This window comes from Prionailurus bengalensis, chromosome A2 (genome assembly GCF_016509475.1).
Source record: "Prionailurus bengalensis isolate Pbe53 chromosome A2, Fcat_Pben_1.1_paternal_pri, whole genome shotgun sequence".
Classification (NCBI taxonomy): Eukaryota; Metazoa; Chordata; class Mammalia; order Carnivora; family Felidae; genus Prionailurus; species Prionailurus bengalensis.
This window is the reverse complement of record NC_057348.1, coordinates 94989227-95003066: the sequence shown is the minus strand read 5'-3', so window position 1 is coordinate 95003066 and position 13840 is coordinate 94989227. Positions and strand designations below refer to the sequence as shown.

At 34.3% G+C, this 13840-nt stretch overlaps 1 protein-coding gene across 5 annotated transcripts in view; it reads left to right on the top strand.

Annotated features, from left to right (window-relative positions):
• The window catches only part of KRIT1 (KRIT1 ankyrin repeat containing), a 43170-nt gene that overhangs the window by 24383 nt on the left and 4947 nt on the right, over positions 1-13840 (top strand). For all 5 annotated transcript variants that reach the window (XM_043588835.1, XM_043588837.1, XM_043588836.1 and 2 more), the window contains 5 exons: positions 1841-1997; positions 4259-4410; positions 9552-9718; positions 10454-10541; positions 11111-11317. In XM_043588835.1, the coding sequence (XP_043444770.1) occupies positions 1841-1997; positions 4259-4410; positions 9552-9718; positions 10454-10541; positions 11111-11317 (771 nt within the window). The remainder of the gene's footprint in view (positions 1-1840; positions 1998-4258; positions 4411-9551; positions 9719-10453; positions 10542-11110; positions 11318-13840) is intronic.

The following is a 13840-nucleotide window of genomic DNA, read 5'->3' as shown; positions in this document are numbered from 1 at the left end:
GTGGAGTATTTCTGTGAATTTAACACCTTGAAATGCTGAAAGTGACAAGTGATAAAGAGTAAACATATGATCTCTGCCTTTAAGAATATAAACACACAAACTCACCACACAACAGATTTTGTCAAAATACTGTTCCATGAGCACAAGACAAAGTCAAGGAAGTAGGTAACAGTACAGGCACCCTTCTATTATACTTCATTACAATTTTTTTGAAATTTTTTTAATGTTTATATATTTTTGAGAGAGAGAGAGTGTGTGTGTGCAGGCGAGGGGTAGACAGAGAGGCAGACACAGAATCTGAAGCAGGCTCCAGGCTCTGAGCTGTCAGCACAGAGCCTGACGTGGGGCTCGAACTCATGAACCACAAGATCATGACCTGAGCCGAAGTCAGACTCTTAACCCACTGAGCCACCCATGTGCCCTCAATTTATTTTCTAATTATATAGAACACATTATTATTGCTGGCATAATTTTTATATTCTAAATGGACACGATAAGAGGAATTAGGTACTTTTATCTAAAATGAACTGGCCTGGAAGTTATTTGGGGGCTTCCAATATAGTAAAATGTGTTGAGAACATATTGAGTTACTTCCAGTGACAATAAAAATGTATTGAGGATATATTGAGAAACCACAATTAGCTATTACCTCACACCAATCAGAATGGCTAGTTTCAAAAAGATAAGAAATAAGAAGTGTTGGTGAAGATTTGGAGAAAATGGTGGAACCCTTGTGCAGTCTTAGAATGTAAATCGGTGCAGACACTGTGGAAAACAGTATGGAAGTTCCTTAGGAAATTAAAAATAGAGATACCATATGATCTGGTAATTCCACTACTGAGTATTTACACAAAGAAAATGAAAACACTAAATTAAAAAGATACATGAAATCGCTTCTCGACCTTTTGGCTAAAATCAAATATAAAAAGATACAGGTACTCCTATGTTTATCACAACATTATTTATAGTAGCCAAGATATGGAAGCAAACTAAGTGTACATCAATAGATGAATGGATAAACAAGATGTAGTACATATATACAATAGAATATTAACCATAAAAAAGAATGAAATCTCACCATTTGCACCAACATGGATGGACCTAGAGGGTATTACGCTAAGTGCAATAAGTCAGACAGAAAGACAAATGCTGTATGACTTCACATATATGTGGAATCAACAAAACAAAAACAAAAAAACAGACTCTTAAATATAGAGAACAGAGTGGTGGTTGCTAGAGGGGAGGTGGGTGAGAGAAGGGCAAAATAGGTGACAGGATTTTTTTTTTTTAATGTATTGAAAATATTATTACTCTCTGAGATTTTTCTGAAGAGGAGGAAAGAAAATGGCTCAAGGTCCGTTGTTCCATAACTTTCATGTGTACGGTCTTCCATCACAGATTCCTCTTAGGACAAATTACTGCTAGTACACATTTCTACCATATAATCTTTAGCCCACTAGACTCACAAGATACTTGACTAACACCAGATTTAGTAACCAAGTCTGTATCCCCCATAGGATACCTACTTTGTACATGAAGAGCTTTAAAACATTTCCTAGAAGAATCCAAAGTTGAATATTTTTTAGGAATCATTCACCTTAGTCTCTCAAGCTTACATGATCATGAATCATCCAGAGGAAAAAAAAGTGGAAAATATACATAATGGAAATAAAACATTTTTAAATAATGCCAACAGATACTCACTTGAAGTAGTTTCCTGTTATTTTCCATTTTAGAAATCTATAATAAAGCACATGAAGTTGAAACTGAAGCATTTTGTTAGGTTGGGATATATAATTTTTAACTAGATTGCATAATTTATTATTGTCTTTTGTCCTAGTATGAAAAAGTTCGGATATACAGAATGGATGGATCATACCGTTCTGTTGAACTGAAGCATGGAAATAATACCACAGTGCAGCAGATAATGGAAGGAATGCGTCTCTCTCAAGAAACACAGCAATATTTCACTATTTGGATCTGTTCAGAAAACCTCAGTAAGAAAGTTGTTATTCTGTTGTGTAAACCTCACTATTTTTGAGAGTAGGTTGGCAAACTTAAGTATAGCATCAGTTTTTAATGACTTTCACATTTTCAAATGATACAGTGATCTTCTCTTTTATATAAATTACTAGCATTCCAACTGCTGAAATAGGTAAGCCTCTGGGCCCTGCATCCCTTGCTTCATTCAAAGCAATATTTAATCATTTTAAAACTTCTTCTTTAACCATGGAATTTAACTTGAATGCCATTAAATGTATTGCTCATCCAACTTGCCTTTATTGTCAGTGCTCATTTCACCTGAAATAATGCAAATTTTTTTTGTATTAGTTTTCTATCAAATCTTTTTTTTTAATTTTTTTTAACATTTATTCATTTTTGAGACACAGGGAGAGACAGAGCATGAGTGGGAAAGGAGCAGAGAGAGGGAGATATAGAATCTGAAGCAGGCTCCAGGCTCTGAGCTGTCATCCCAGTGCCCAACGTGGGACTCAAACTCACAGACCGTGAGATCATGACCTGAGCTGAAGTCAGATGCTTAACCACGACTGAGCCACCAGGCGCCCCTCTATCAAATATTTTCATTTAAAATTATCCTGATGTCACTATAGAATTGTCTTTCAAGCAAATATTGCAAATACATAAAGGAATTAATTTGAGGTTATTATGATTGGTTATTTAATGATTTGTCTTTTTTTTAACTCTAGATTCTACTGATTGTATCATAAATAGGCTATCATGGAATTAAAGATCTTATATACATTTGATACATTTTGTTTTAGGAATTATCGTAATTCTTATATTCTTTAATTTTTTACAGATTTTGTTTCTTTCTTTCTTTCTTTATAAGTAGACTCCTTGCTCAGCACAGAGCCCAATGCCAGGCTTGAACTCATGACCCTGAGATCAAGACTTGAGCTGAAAGCAAGAGTTGGAGGCTTAACTGACTGAATTACTCAGGCACCCTTTTAAGATTTTATTTTTAAGGGGCGCCTGGGTGGCTAAGTCGAATGGCCTGGGTGGTATGTCGGTTTAGTGTCTGACTCTTTTTTTTTTTTTTTCAACGTTTTTCTTTTTTTTTTTAATTTGTTTTTGGGACAGAGAGAGCCAGAGCATGAACGGGGGAGGGGCAGAGAGAGAGGGAGACACAGAATCGGAAGCAGGCTCCAGGCTCCGAGCCATCAGCCCGGAGCCCGACGCAGGGCTCGAACTCACGGACCGCGAGATCGTGACCTGGCTGAAGTCGGACGCTTAACCGACTGTGCCACCCAGACGCCCCAGTGTCTGACTCTTTTTTTTTTTTTTTAAATTTTTTTTTTTTTCAACGTTTATTTATTTTTGGGACAGAGAGAGACAGAGCATGAACGGGGGAGGGGCAGAGAGAGAGGGAGACACAGAATCGGAAACAGGCTCCAGGCTCTGAGCCATCAACCCAGAGCCTGACACGGGGCTCGAACTCACAGACCATGAGATCGTGATCTGGCTGAAGTCGGACGCTTAACCGACTGCGCCACCCAGGCGCCCCTTCAGTGTCTGACTCTTGATGTCAGTTCATGTCATGATCCCAGGATTGTGGGATCAAGCCCCATGTTGGGCTCCATGCTGAGCATGGGGCCTGCTTAAAATTCTTCCTCTTCTCCCTCTGCCTCTCTCCCCTTTGCCCCATGCATGCTCTCTCTAATTAAAAAAGAAAAAAAATTTTATTTCTAAGTAATTTCTATACCCGACATGGGGCTCAAACTTAAAACCCTAAGATCAAGAGTCATATTCTCTACAAACTGGGCCACCTAGGTGCCCCTCATAATTCTTAAATTCTTTTTTTTTTTAATGTTTATTTATTTATTTTGAGAGTGAGTGAGTGCATGTGTGTGCAGGAGTCAGGGGGCTGGGGAGGAGGTAGGGAGAGAGGAGAGCCAGAGAATCCCATCCCAAGTGGGCTCTGCCCTGTTAGCACAGAGCCTTGCATGGGGCCTATCCCAGGATCCATGAGACCATGACCTGAGCTGAAATCAAGAGTTGGGTGCCCAATCAACTGAGCCACCCGGGCACCTCCATAATTCTTATATTCTTAAAAACAAAAGCTCTTCACCTAAAATTGGGTAGTAACATTATTGGTTAAAGTCAGCGTTGATTAGAATTTAGACCTTTACTTTGTGTGTATTCAGCACTTAAGTACAGATAATTTAATACAAATTTTCCATGTGTTGATATAATTTATTTTTACATTATCATTTATAAAAGGAAAGATGTTTTTCAGGCCTTCAACTCAAGCCTTATCATAAACCATTGCAACATGTTCGTGACTGGCCAGAAATACTTGCTGAATTAACTAATTTGGATCCCCAAAGAGAAACACCACAGCTTTTCCTAAGAAGAGATGTGAGACTTCCTTTGGAAGTTGAAAAAAAGGTTTGTGTGGAAATCTTATTTTAGTCATTTAAATACACAGAATCTATTGAGTTCCTGTGGTAGGCACTAGAAATAAAAATTGTGCTTTTCCTGTATGAGGACAAGGAGATTTTCTGTTTTTCTGTTCAGTCCTCACATCCCTGGGGTAAGTGGTAGAGTTTGAGTTAGTCTACTTACAAAGCCCCTGGTTGGTTTTCCTATTTCTACCTTCATTGTTGTAGAAACAAAAGAAATAGAGAATCTATTGTAAAGAGAATTAGCAACCAGATGGAAAATGGATTATACAAAAAAAAAGTTTTTAGTATAGTTAGGAAGTACAGTATCAAAGATAAATTTAATAAAGGGCTAATCAGTGGTAAATTTCAGACGAGCAAAGAGATATGTTGATGTGGGAGGAGAACAGAAAATATATTCTGAATGGAGAAGATTATATTTGCAAAGGGGATATAAAAAAGTTATTCTCAAAAGTCAGTAAGTGGCTATTCTCAAATCAAGCAGAAATTATATAGATAGTAAAAAATGAGAATAGAATTTACATTTGATAAAAAGATCTGTTCCATACAAGTACACTTGGATTTGAATTTCTGTAAATTTTAGAGGATGTGGGATAATATTATCTGAAAGATGAATGGACAACAAAGAAATTTAAGGTAGATATCACAAGTTAAACTAAGTGTGAAGGCTAACTACAAGAGTAGCTTTGAAATTGAAGAAAAAAAGTTTCAAGGTCTCATAACTTTGGTGAAGAAAAAATATACAGTGCATTTCCTGATTGTTATCCAAGGGAATATTAAACAGACAAGGTTAAACAAAGTTATATGAAAAGTTCAGTGGCCATGTACAAACTTGATAAATGTTTTGTATCTAACTATTCATATTGTCCCTTTTATATTATCAAACCAAAGATAGACTTGATCCTCTCACTGAAATATACTGGCAGTTACATAAAGAGTGTATGAAACTTACCAACAACAAAGATCTTAATTATTCGTTAAAAAATGTGTTAGATTTTCATAAGTAGAACAAAGGGGAAAAAAACAATTTATCATCTCAATTGACACAGAAAAGATAGTTGACAAAATCCAATTTCATGATAAAACTCTTATAATAGGAATAGATGGGAACTTCCTCAACATGATAAATGGCATTTATGAAAAACCTACAGCTAGCATACTCGATGAAAGGCTGAAAGCTAAGATCATGAAAAAGACAAGGATGCAGCTTTCACCAATGCTATTTAACACTAACCAGAGCAATTAGATGAAGGAAGGAAGGGAGGAAGGAAGGAAGGAAGGAAGGAAGAAAGGAAGGAAGGAAGAAAAAAATAAAAAGCATCCATACTGGAAAGGAAAAAATAAAACTCTATTCGCAAATGACATGATCCTATATAGAGGATCCACAAAACAGCTATTAGGGGTAATAAATAGATTCAACAAAGTGCAAGTTAGAAGCTTAACACACAAGAATCAGTGGTTTCTACATACATCAATGAACAACCAAAAAAGGAAATTAAGAAATTAATCAAAATAGCATCTTAAAGAAAATGCTAGGAATAAATTTAACAAAAGAGGTGCAAGACTTGTACACTCAGAACTATAAAACATTACTGAAAAAAACTAAAGATCTGTGTAACTGGAAAGACATCTGTGTTAAGGGTAGGAAGATTTAATATTGTTAAGATGTCCACACTAGCCAAGCATGTACTGATTTACCACATTATCTAAAAAAAAATTCCAAAAGCCTTTTTGTAGAAGTGGAAAAGGCAATCCTTAAATTCATATGTAATTACACAGGGCCTTGAATAGCTAAAGCAACCTTGAAAAAAGAATAGAGTCGAGGGATTCACACTTCCAATTTCAAAACTTACTACAAAAGCCGCAGTAATTAGGGACAATTATATAGACCAATGGATTAGAAATGAGAGTACAGAAATAAACCCAATACATCTATAACCAAAATCTATAGTCAGCTGATTTTTGACTATGGTGACAATGAAAAAAGAGTGGTCTTTTCAACAGATGGTGCAAAAGTATGAAATTGGACCCTGAATCACACCATATATAAAAATTAACTCACTGGATCAACAACTTAAATATAAGAGCTAAAAACCATAAAGCTCTTAGAAGCAAACCAACAGATAAATCTTCATGACCTTAGATTTGGCAATGGATTTTTTTTTTAAGCTTACTCATTTATTTTGAGAGTGAGAGAGAATGTGCAGGGGGAGGGTGACAGAGAGAGGGAGAGAGAATCCCAAGCAAGCTCCACGGTGTGAGCCTGATATGGGGCTTGAACTCAAAAATTGTGAGATCATGACCTCAGTCGAAACCAAGGGTTGGACACTCAACTGACTGAGCTACTCAGGTGCCCCTGACAATGGAGTTTTAAATAGGACACCAAAACTGTGAGCAACAAAAGAAAGTATACATAAATTGGACTTCAAAATTAAAAACATTTGTGCATCAAAGGATATTATCAAGAAAGTGAAAAGACGATTTACAGAATGGGAGCTACAACTCAACAACAAAAAGACAACCCAGTTAAAATGGGCAAAAGACTTGATTTCTCCAGTGAAGATACACAAATGACCAAGAAACTTGTGAAAAGATGCTCAACATCAATGGTCATTAGGGAAATGTACATCAAAACACAATGAGAATCTACTTCACACCTCCTAGGATGGCTACTTTAATTAAAAAAAAGAAAATAATGAATGTTGGTAAAATTACAAAGAATTTGTCATCCTTATACATTGCGGGTAGGAATGTAAAATGGTATAGCTGCTGTGGAAGACAATAGCGGTTCTCAGAAAAACTAAACACAATTACCATATGATCCAGTAGTTCCACTCTTTGATATATAACTGAAGAATTAAAAATAGGAACTTAAACATATCTATATGCCAGTGTTCAAAGCAGCATTAGTCACAATAACCGAAATGGTGGAAACAAACTAAGTTTCCATCAAGAGATGAATGGATAAACAAAACGTGGTATATACATAAAATGGAATATTATTCAGCCACAAAAAGAAATGAAGTTCTGATACATGCCATGACATGGATAAACCTTGAGAACGTTATGCTAAGTGAAATAAGCCAAGCCAGATGCAAGAAGAGCACAAATATTGTATGATTCTACTTACACTAAGTATCTAGAATAGGAAAATTCATGAAGTAAATTAGTGGTCACTACAGGTGTTAGAGAGTGTGGAGTTACTGCTTAGTGGTTAAGTTTCTGAATGATGAAAAAGTTGTGTAAATAGTGATATTTGTACAACATTGTGAATGTAATTAATGTCACTGAATTATACACTTAAAATGGTTAAAATATTTTTTGTTATGTGTATTTTAGCACAGTTAAAAAAAATATTAGGTCCATAAAGTCTGCAAGTAATTTAAGTATACTCAGTCTATCTTCCTTCTCCACCTAAGTAATATTTTAAAAGTTGATTGGTGGAGAAAAAGAGCAATAACAATAAAACTTGGATGATAAATTAATTGCATTATTATAAAGAATATAAAGTGAACTCAGGTGAAAAAGAAGCAAAGTTTAGTAAGTACCTTAAGACAAATCAGAATATAATGATTATCTGATAAGATAGTTGTGTTCTTTCATTATGTAATTAAGAAATTCCAATTTGTACCATCTGAAAAATGGAAGAATTACATTTATTGGTTGCATTATTCCTTTAGGATGAAAATGGCCTGATTTCATTAGTAAAGAATAATTGTTGACTAATGCTCACTAAATATACTGTTAGGAATTATAACGCTTAACTACTCAAACTCTTTAAATTCACTGTTAATTTTGAGAAATTAAAGCCCATAGGAAAGTTGAAAAGGTAATAAAATTCATTAAATTCACTAATGGCTAATATTTTGCTTTATTTCCTTCATCTTCTCTATTTTTTCTTTATGAACCATTTAAAAGTGTGTTGCAGACATCATAGCACTTAATCCCTACATATTTTACATATATCTCCTAAGAAAAAGGACATATGAACCTTTTTCAACCATTTTCAGCCTAGAAAAATTAATATTTCCATAATAATGTCTGATATGTGATCCATATTCAGATTTTCCCCAAGTCTTTTTTTTTATAGCCCCCATATGTAGGATCTAGTCAAGGTTCATAATTTCTATTTGGTTGTTATCTCTTTAGTCACTTTTAATCTAGAACACTCCTCCCACCTTTTTTCCCCGTGAAATTCTCTTTTAGGTTTTTAATATTATATAGAGCATTATAGGATATTATTTTAGTTAGTAAGACAAAAGTAACTTTTACCACAGGGAATTGAGATCGCTTTGAATTATATTTGGAAATCCTTTAAGTATTCATTCAGAAACTCTATAATTGGTGACTATTTCTAAGCATAGGTATATTCTGTAGGCTAGCTTTTTTCAATCTTTGTTAATCCTACTTGATAAAGTGAAACTTCATAACGTTTTTGAAACTTAGGGAAAAATCTTCTGTTCCCCTTTAGTGTTATTTGGAAGTACCAAGTAGTTTTAGTCAAATGAAATAAAAAATGTTTTAAAATAAAATTTTTTAAAACTACATGTACACTTCTAGGAATTAATACACTTTCTTGTATTTTCCTTGAGGTTCACTACTATATCATATGAAACATGTAGAATAATGTTTGAGGAATATAATTGATTTAGGTAAAATTGTAGAAATTATCCATATCCATAAACTAATGATAATCTTTTATTAGACTGTAAATCAGAGGTTAACAAACTATAGCCTATTGCTGTATCTGACCTGCTGTTTATATACTTGGTAAGCTATTAAAGTTTGAAAAAATTCAAAAGGATAATATATCATGTCATGTGAAAATTTTATGGGTACCAAATTTTGGTACCCATATATAAAGTGTTATTAGAACACCATCACAGACCTGTTTGTTACTGTATTGTCTATGGATGCTTTTGTGCTCAGAGAGACTATGTGACTCATAAAGCTTCAAATATTACTCTCTGGCCCTTAACAGGAAAAATTTGTCAACCCCTGCTCTAAATAACAGCTCATTTATATACAAATATGTAGCGTTTGCTTTTCCATATTAGACAGTGACAAGTTGTATATTTCTAACAGGAAATTGTAGCCCAATAACCAAATTCTGCTTTTTCTTTTAAGATTGAAGACCCACTAGCTATTCTTATCCTCTTTGATGAAGCCAGATATAATTTATTAAAGGGCTTTTATACAGCTCCTGACACTAAACTGATAACATTGGCAAGTCTACTGTTGCAAATAGTTTATGGAAATTATGAGAGTAAGAAACACAAGCAAGGTTTCCTAAAGTAAGTATTTAATACAGTATGTGGTCTTGTGCTATGTTCAAGATTCTATTTAACCAAGAAAGTTTAAAAATGTTGTTAAGAAATATTTATACTTTGGTTTGGAACTAGAGGATATGAGGAGGCATGAAATGAAGGGAAAAAAATGGTAAAGCATTCTTAAAGTTATATTCTCTCCAAAATTATTTTTCTTACATTTGACTCTGGTTTGATACACCCTTTTTTTTTTTTAAGATTTTATTTTTTTAAGTAATCTCTACACCCAACATGGGGCTCAAACCCACAACTCTGACATCAAGAGTCACATGCTCTACTGACGGGCACCCCTTGATATACCTTATATTTTTTCTTTAACTTATCTTTATTATATGTTTAAATATAAGTTCATTAAAACCTGACTTGATAAGTAGTAGAAAATGTCATAAGGCAGATTTCAGTTTTTGAGAAAAAACACTGAGGTTTTAAACACTGAAGTTTGTTTATTGTAGTTTTCAATTTTCAAAAGTATTTTGTGGTTATTGAAAGAAGAAACATTCTCTTAAATGAGAATGTTAGGATTGTGGCTTCTGCTTAAAATCTTTAGAGTTCTCTAATATTTTACAATATATATTTTTCAGCTCAAAAATCATGTTACTTTAAAAAAATCATGTTATTTAAAGCAATTTGTTTCTGAGTGATTTATGTACTTTAGCTACTAAAGATGATTTATTTAAAGCATGTTGGCCTGTTTGCTTACAGTGAAGAAAACCTAAAATCCATTGTACCTATTACCAAATTGAAAAGTAAGGCACCTCACTGGACAAACCGAATACTTCATGAATATAAGGTAAGCTGTTTAACAGAAATAAAAAGACATTTTATACCCTAGTTGAAATTTTGTAAATTAAATCGTGTAATATGTTTTAAATGTAGTTACATTAAATTTATAGTACTGAAATTAAAAATTCATCTTCTAGTTCACATGAAACTGAAAGTAGCATATTTTTATTTTTAATAATGTGGAATCTTTTACTGAATACCTTCTATATGCTGGATACTGTGGTAAGGAATAGAGATTAAACACACACACACACACACCCCTTACACACCATGTTCTATATGCTGGATACTGTGGTAAGAACTAGAGATTAAACACACACCTCACACACCATGAAATTATACACTATCCTTGTCCATGAGACACTTAAAACCTAATAGAATAGACAAGCACTATTTTTATACTTTGATATTTCTTTCTTTTTTGAAGTATTAAGAACTGCTCTTGGGATAGTTCACACAATTTTATTCTTCTCTGGGGGCAGCCACGATTTTAGAAACTGCTTAGTTGACCTACTTGGATTATCAAAAGTGTGTTCTCTTTTCACATCTCTTTTATTTTACCTTATTTGTTTTTAGAATCTTAGTACAAGTGAGGGTGTCAGTAAAGAAATGCATCACCTTCAGCGCATGTTCTTACAGAATTGTTGGGAAATTCCTACATATGGAGCAGCTTTTTTCACAGGACAGATATTTACAAAGGCAAGCCCCAGCAATCATAAAGTCATCCCTGTGTATGTAGGAGTGAATATAAAAGGACTTCATCTTCTCAACATGGAAACTAAGGTAGATTTTCAGCTTTACAGCTGTTTTTGACCAATGTCTTAAAAAATTGTACCAGCATACCTGAAAAATCTAGAAATGACATATATATAAAAGTATTCATTGCAATTTTATTTATAATAGCAAAGGAAGAGGGATGAAAAGTAAATGATTGTCAACAAAGTGTTAATTATTAACATTAATTGTATTCTATAATTATGTAGTGTATTAATCATAGTACATTTCTACATTGAAATACTGTGCAGCCATATAAAAGAATGAAGAATGTAGAGAATGATTTCCAAGATATATTTAGTGAAAAAGTACAGTGGTGGACCATATGTAATATGCTATTATTTGTGTAAAAATGAGGGGAAGTCAAGACCATATTTACATGAATACATATTGCTTGTGTATGAATAAAAAGTTTCATGAAGCCTTTAGAGAAGGCAACCAGGTAACTGGAAACAAGAGTAGGAGGGAAACTTTACTAAGTACCATTTTGCAACTTAAAAATTTTTTAACTGTGATTATATTACCTATTTTAAAAATCAATTAAGTTTAAATGAAAAAATACAGGTTAAAAAAAGAAAAATATATTGGGGTGCTCAGTCGGTTAAGCATATGACTCTTGATTTTGGCTCAGGTCATGATCTCATGTTTTGTGAAATTGGGCTGGTGTTGGACTCTGCACTGACAGCACGGAACCTGCTTGGGATTTCCTGTCTCCCTCTCTCTCTGCCCCTCCCCTGTGTTTGCACACGCTCTTTGTCTCTCAAAATAAATAAATAAACATTAGAAAAAAAGAAAAATGTAATACCTGTCACAAGGGATTCACTTTGAAAAGCAGAATTAGTTATAAAAGCCTTTTGGGGAACAGACAAGATGAAGTATGGAAGGGATTCAGACCTTTCCCATCAGAGGCTTGTTACTATATTATATTCCTTTTTCTAATCAAAGTCATTATATATAAAATATGGAATTATCAATCATTTTTAGCATATTTCACACATTTATCTGGATGAACAGCTTTCTAGCTTTAATAGCTAATAAAAATCAAATTTATTTTGTTCATTCAGATTTGTTTAAGAATAGACCATTTCAGGTCTGTTAAAGTAATAACTAAGCTTATACATTAGAAAAGGTATTTTAGGGGTACCTGGGTGGTTCAGTTGGGTAAGCGTCCGACTTCAGCTCAAGTCATGATCTCACGGTTCGTCAATTTGAGCCCCACATTGGGCTTTGAGCTGATAGCTGGGAGCTTGGAGCCCAGATCCTGCTTCGGATTCTGTGTCTCCCTCTCTCTCTGCCTCCCTTTCTCCCCTGCTTGCACTTGGTTTCTCTCTTTCTCTCTCTCAAAAATAAACATACATTTTAAAAAAAATTAGAAAAGTCATTTTAGATTAGGAAATTTTATCATAAACCTAATTTTTATTTTCATCATTTTTATAACCCTTACTTTGTAATCACATAACTTCTGAAAGTAGTTTAGTCACTTCATGATAACTCAGGATCATCCTTATGGGCAACAGCTATTTTTACCATGCTGTTAGATATGCCCGTGAATGGAGGTAGAGAATATGTACAGACATAGGGCTGAATAGGGACTGAATTCAGTAGTTTATCTAGAACTTGATTTTTTTTGAAGCCTCTGATGTCAGCTTGCTTTTGGATCATTTGCTTATTATCATTTTCTTTTTAAGCTACTTTACTCACAAAAAATAGGCTGCTTCTAATTAGTTTGTAACCAGTTTTCTATTTCTTTTGTACTAAGTTTATTAAAGGAAATCAAAGGAGAAACTCCCCTCACCATTTCAATAAATTTCTCCTCTGCTATTTCAGAGCATTTAAAATTTTTTTTTTCAACGTTTTTATTTATTTTTTTGGGACAGAGAGGGACAGAGCATGAACGGGGGAGGGGCAGAGAGAGAGGGAGACACAGAATCGGAAACAGGCTCCAGGCTCTGAGCCATCAGTCCAGAGCCTGACGCGGGGCTCGAACTCCCAGACCGCGAGATCGTGACCTGGCTGAAGTCGGACGCTTAACCGACTGCGCCACCCAGGCGCCCCTATTTCAGAGCATTTTATACAACATTTACAAATCCTTTACCAAACTGAATGGTGACGCTGTGGGTGTGATGCTGAGCCTTTTCTCTAAGCTATAGTTTATATTTGCCTTGGCAGCATTCCAGGTTTAGGCAACAATAAAATGTTTTATTTAGTTCCTAAATGATGGTTCAGCATTATAACATTTCACATGAATAATACTATGGTCCAGGAATTGAGTAAGTGAGATAGCAATTGCAGGCAGAGGATGATAACAATGTTATTAGTGAATAGTCTGCTTTTTTTAGGATAAGATGTTCGATTTCTAGAAATATAAATTAAAATGCTGTCCTTGGGTGATTAAACCAAAGAGTAATGATGTTTTATGTCCACCTGATCATTACCTTGTGTTCTGTAAACCACTGATAAATTTACAGCACCTATGAAAGCTTTAAGATGATTATATTTTCTAATCATCAAAGTTGTGTTAGAGTCATCAAG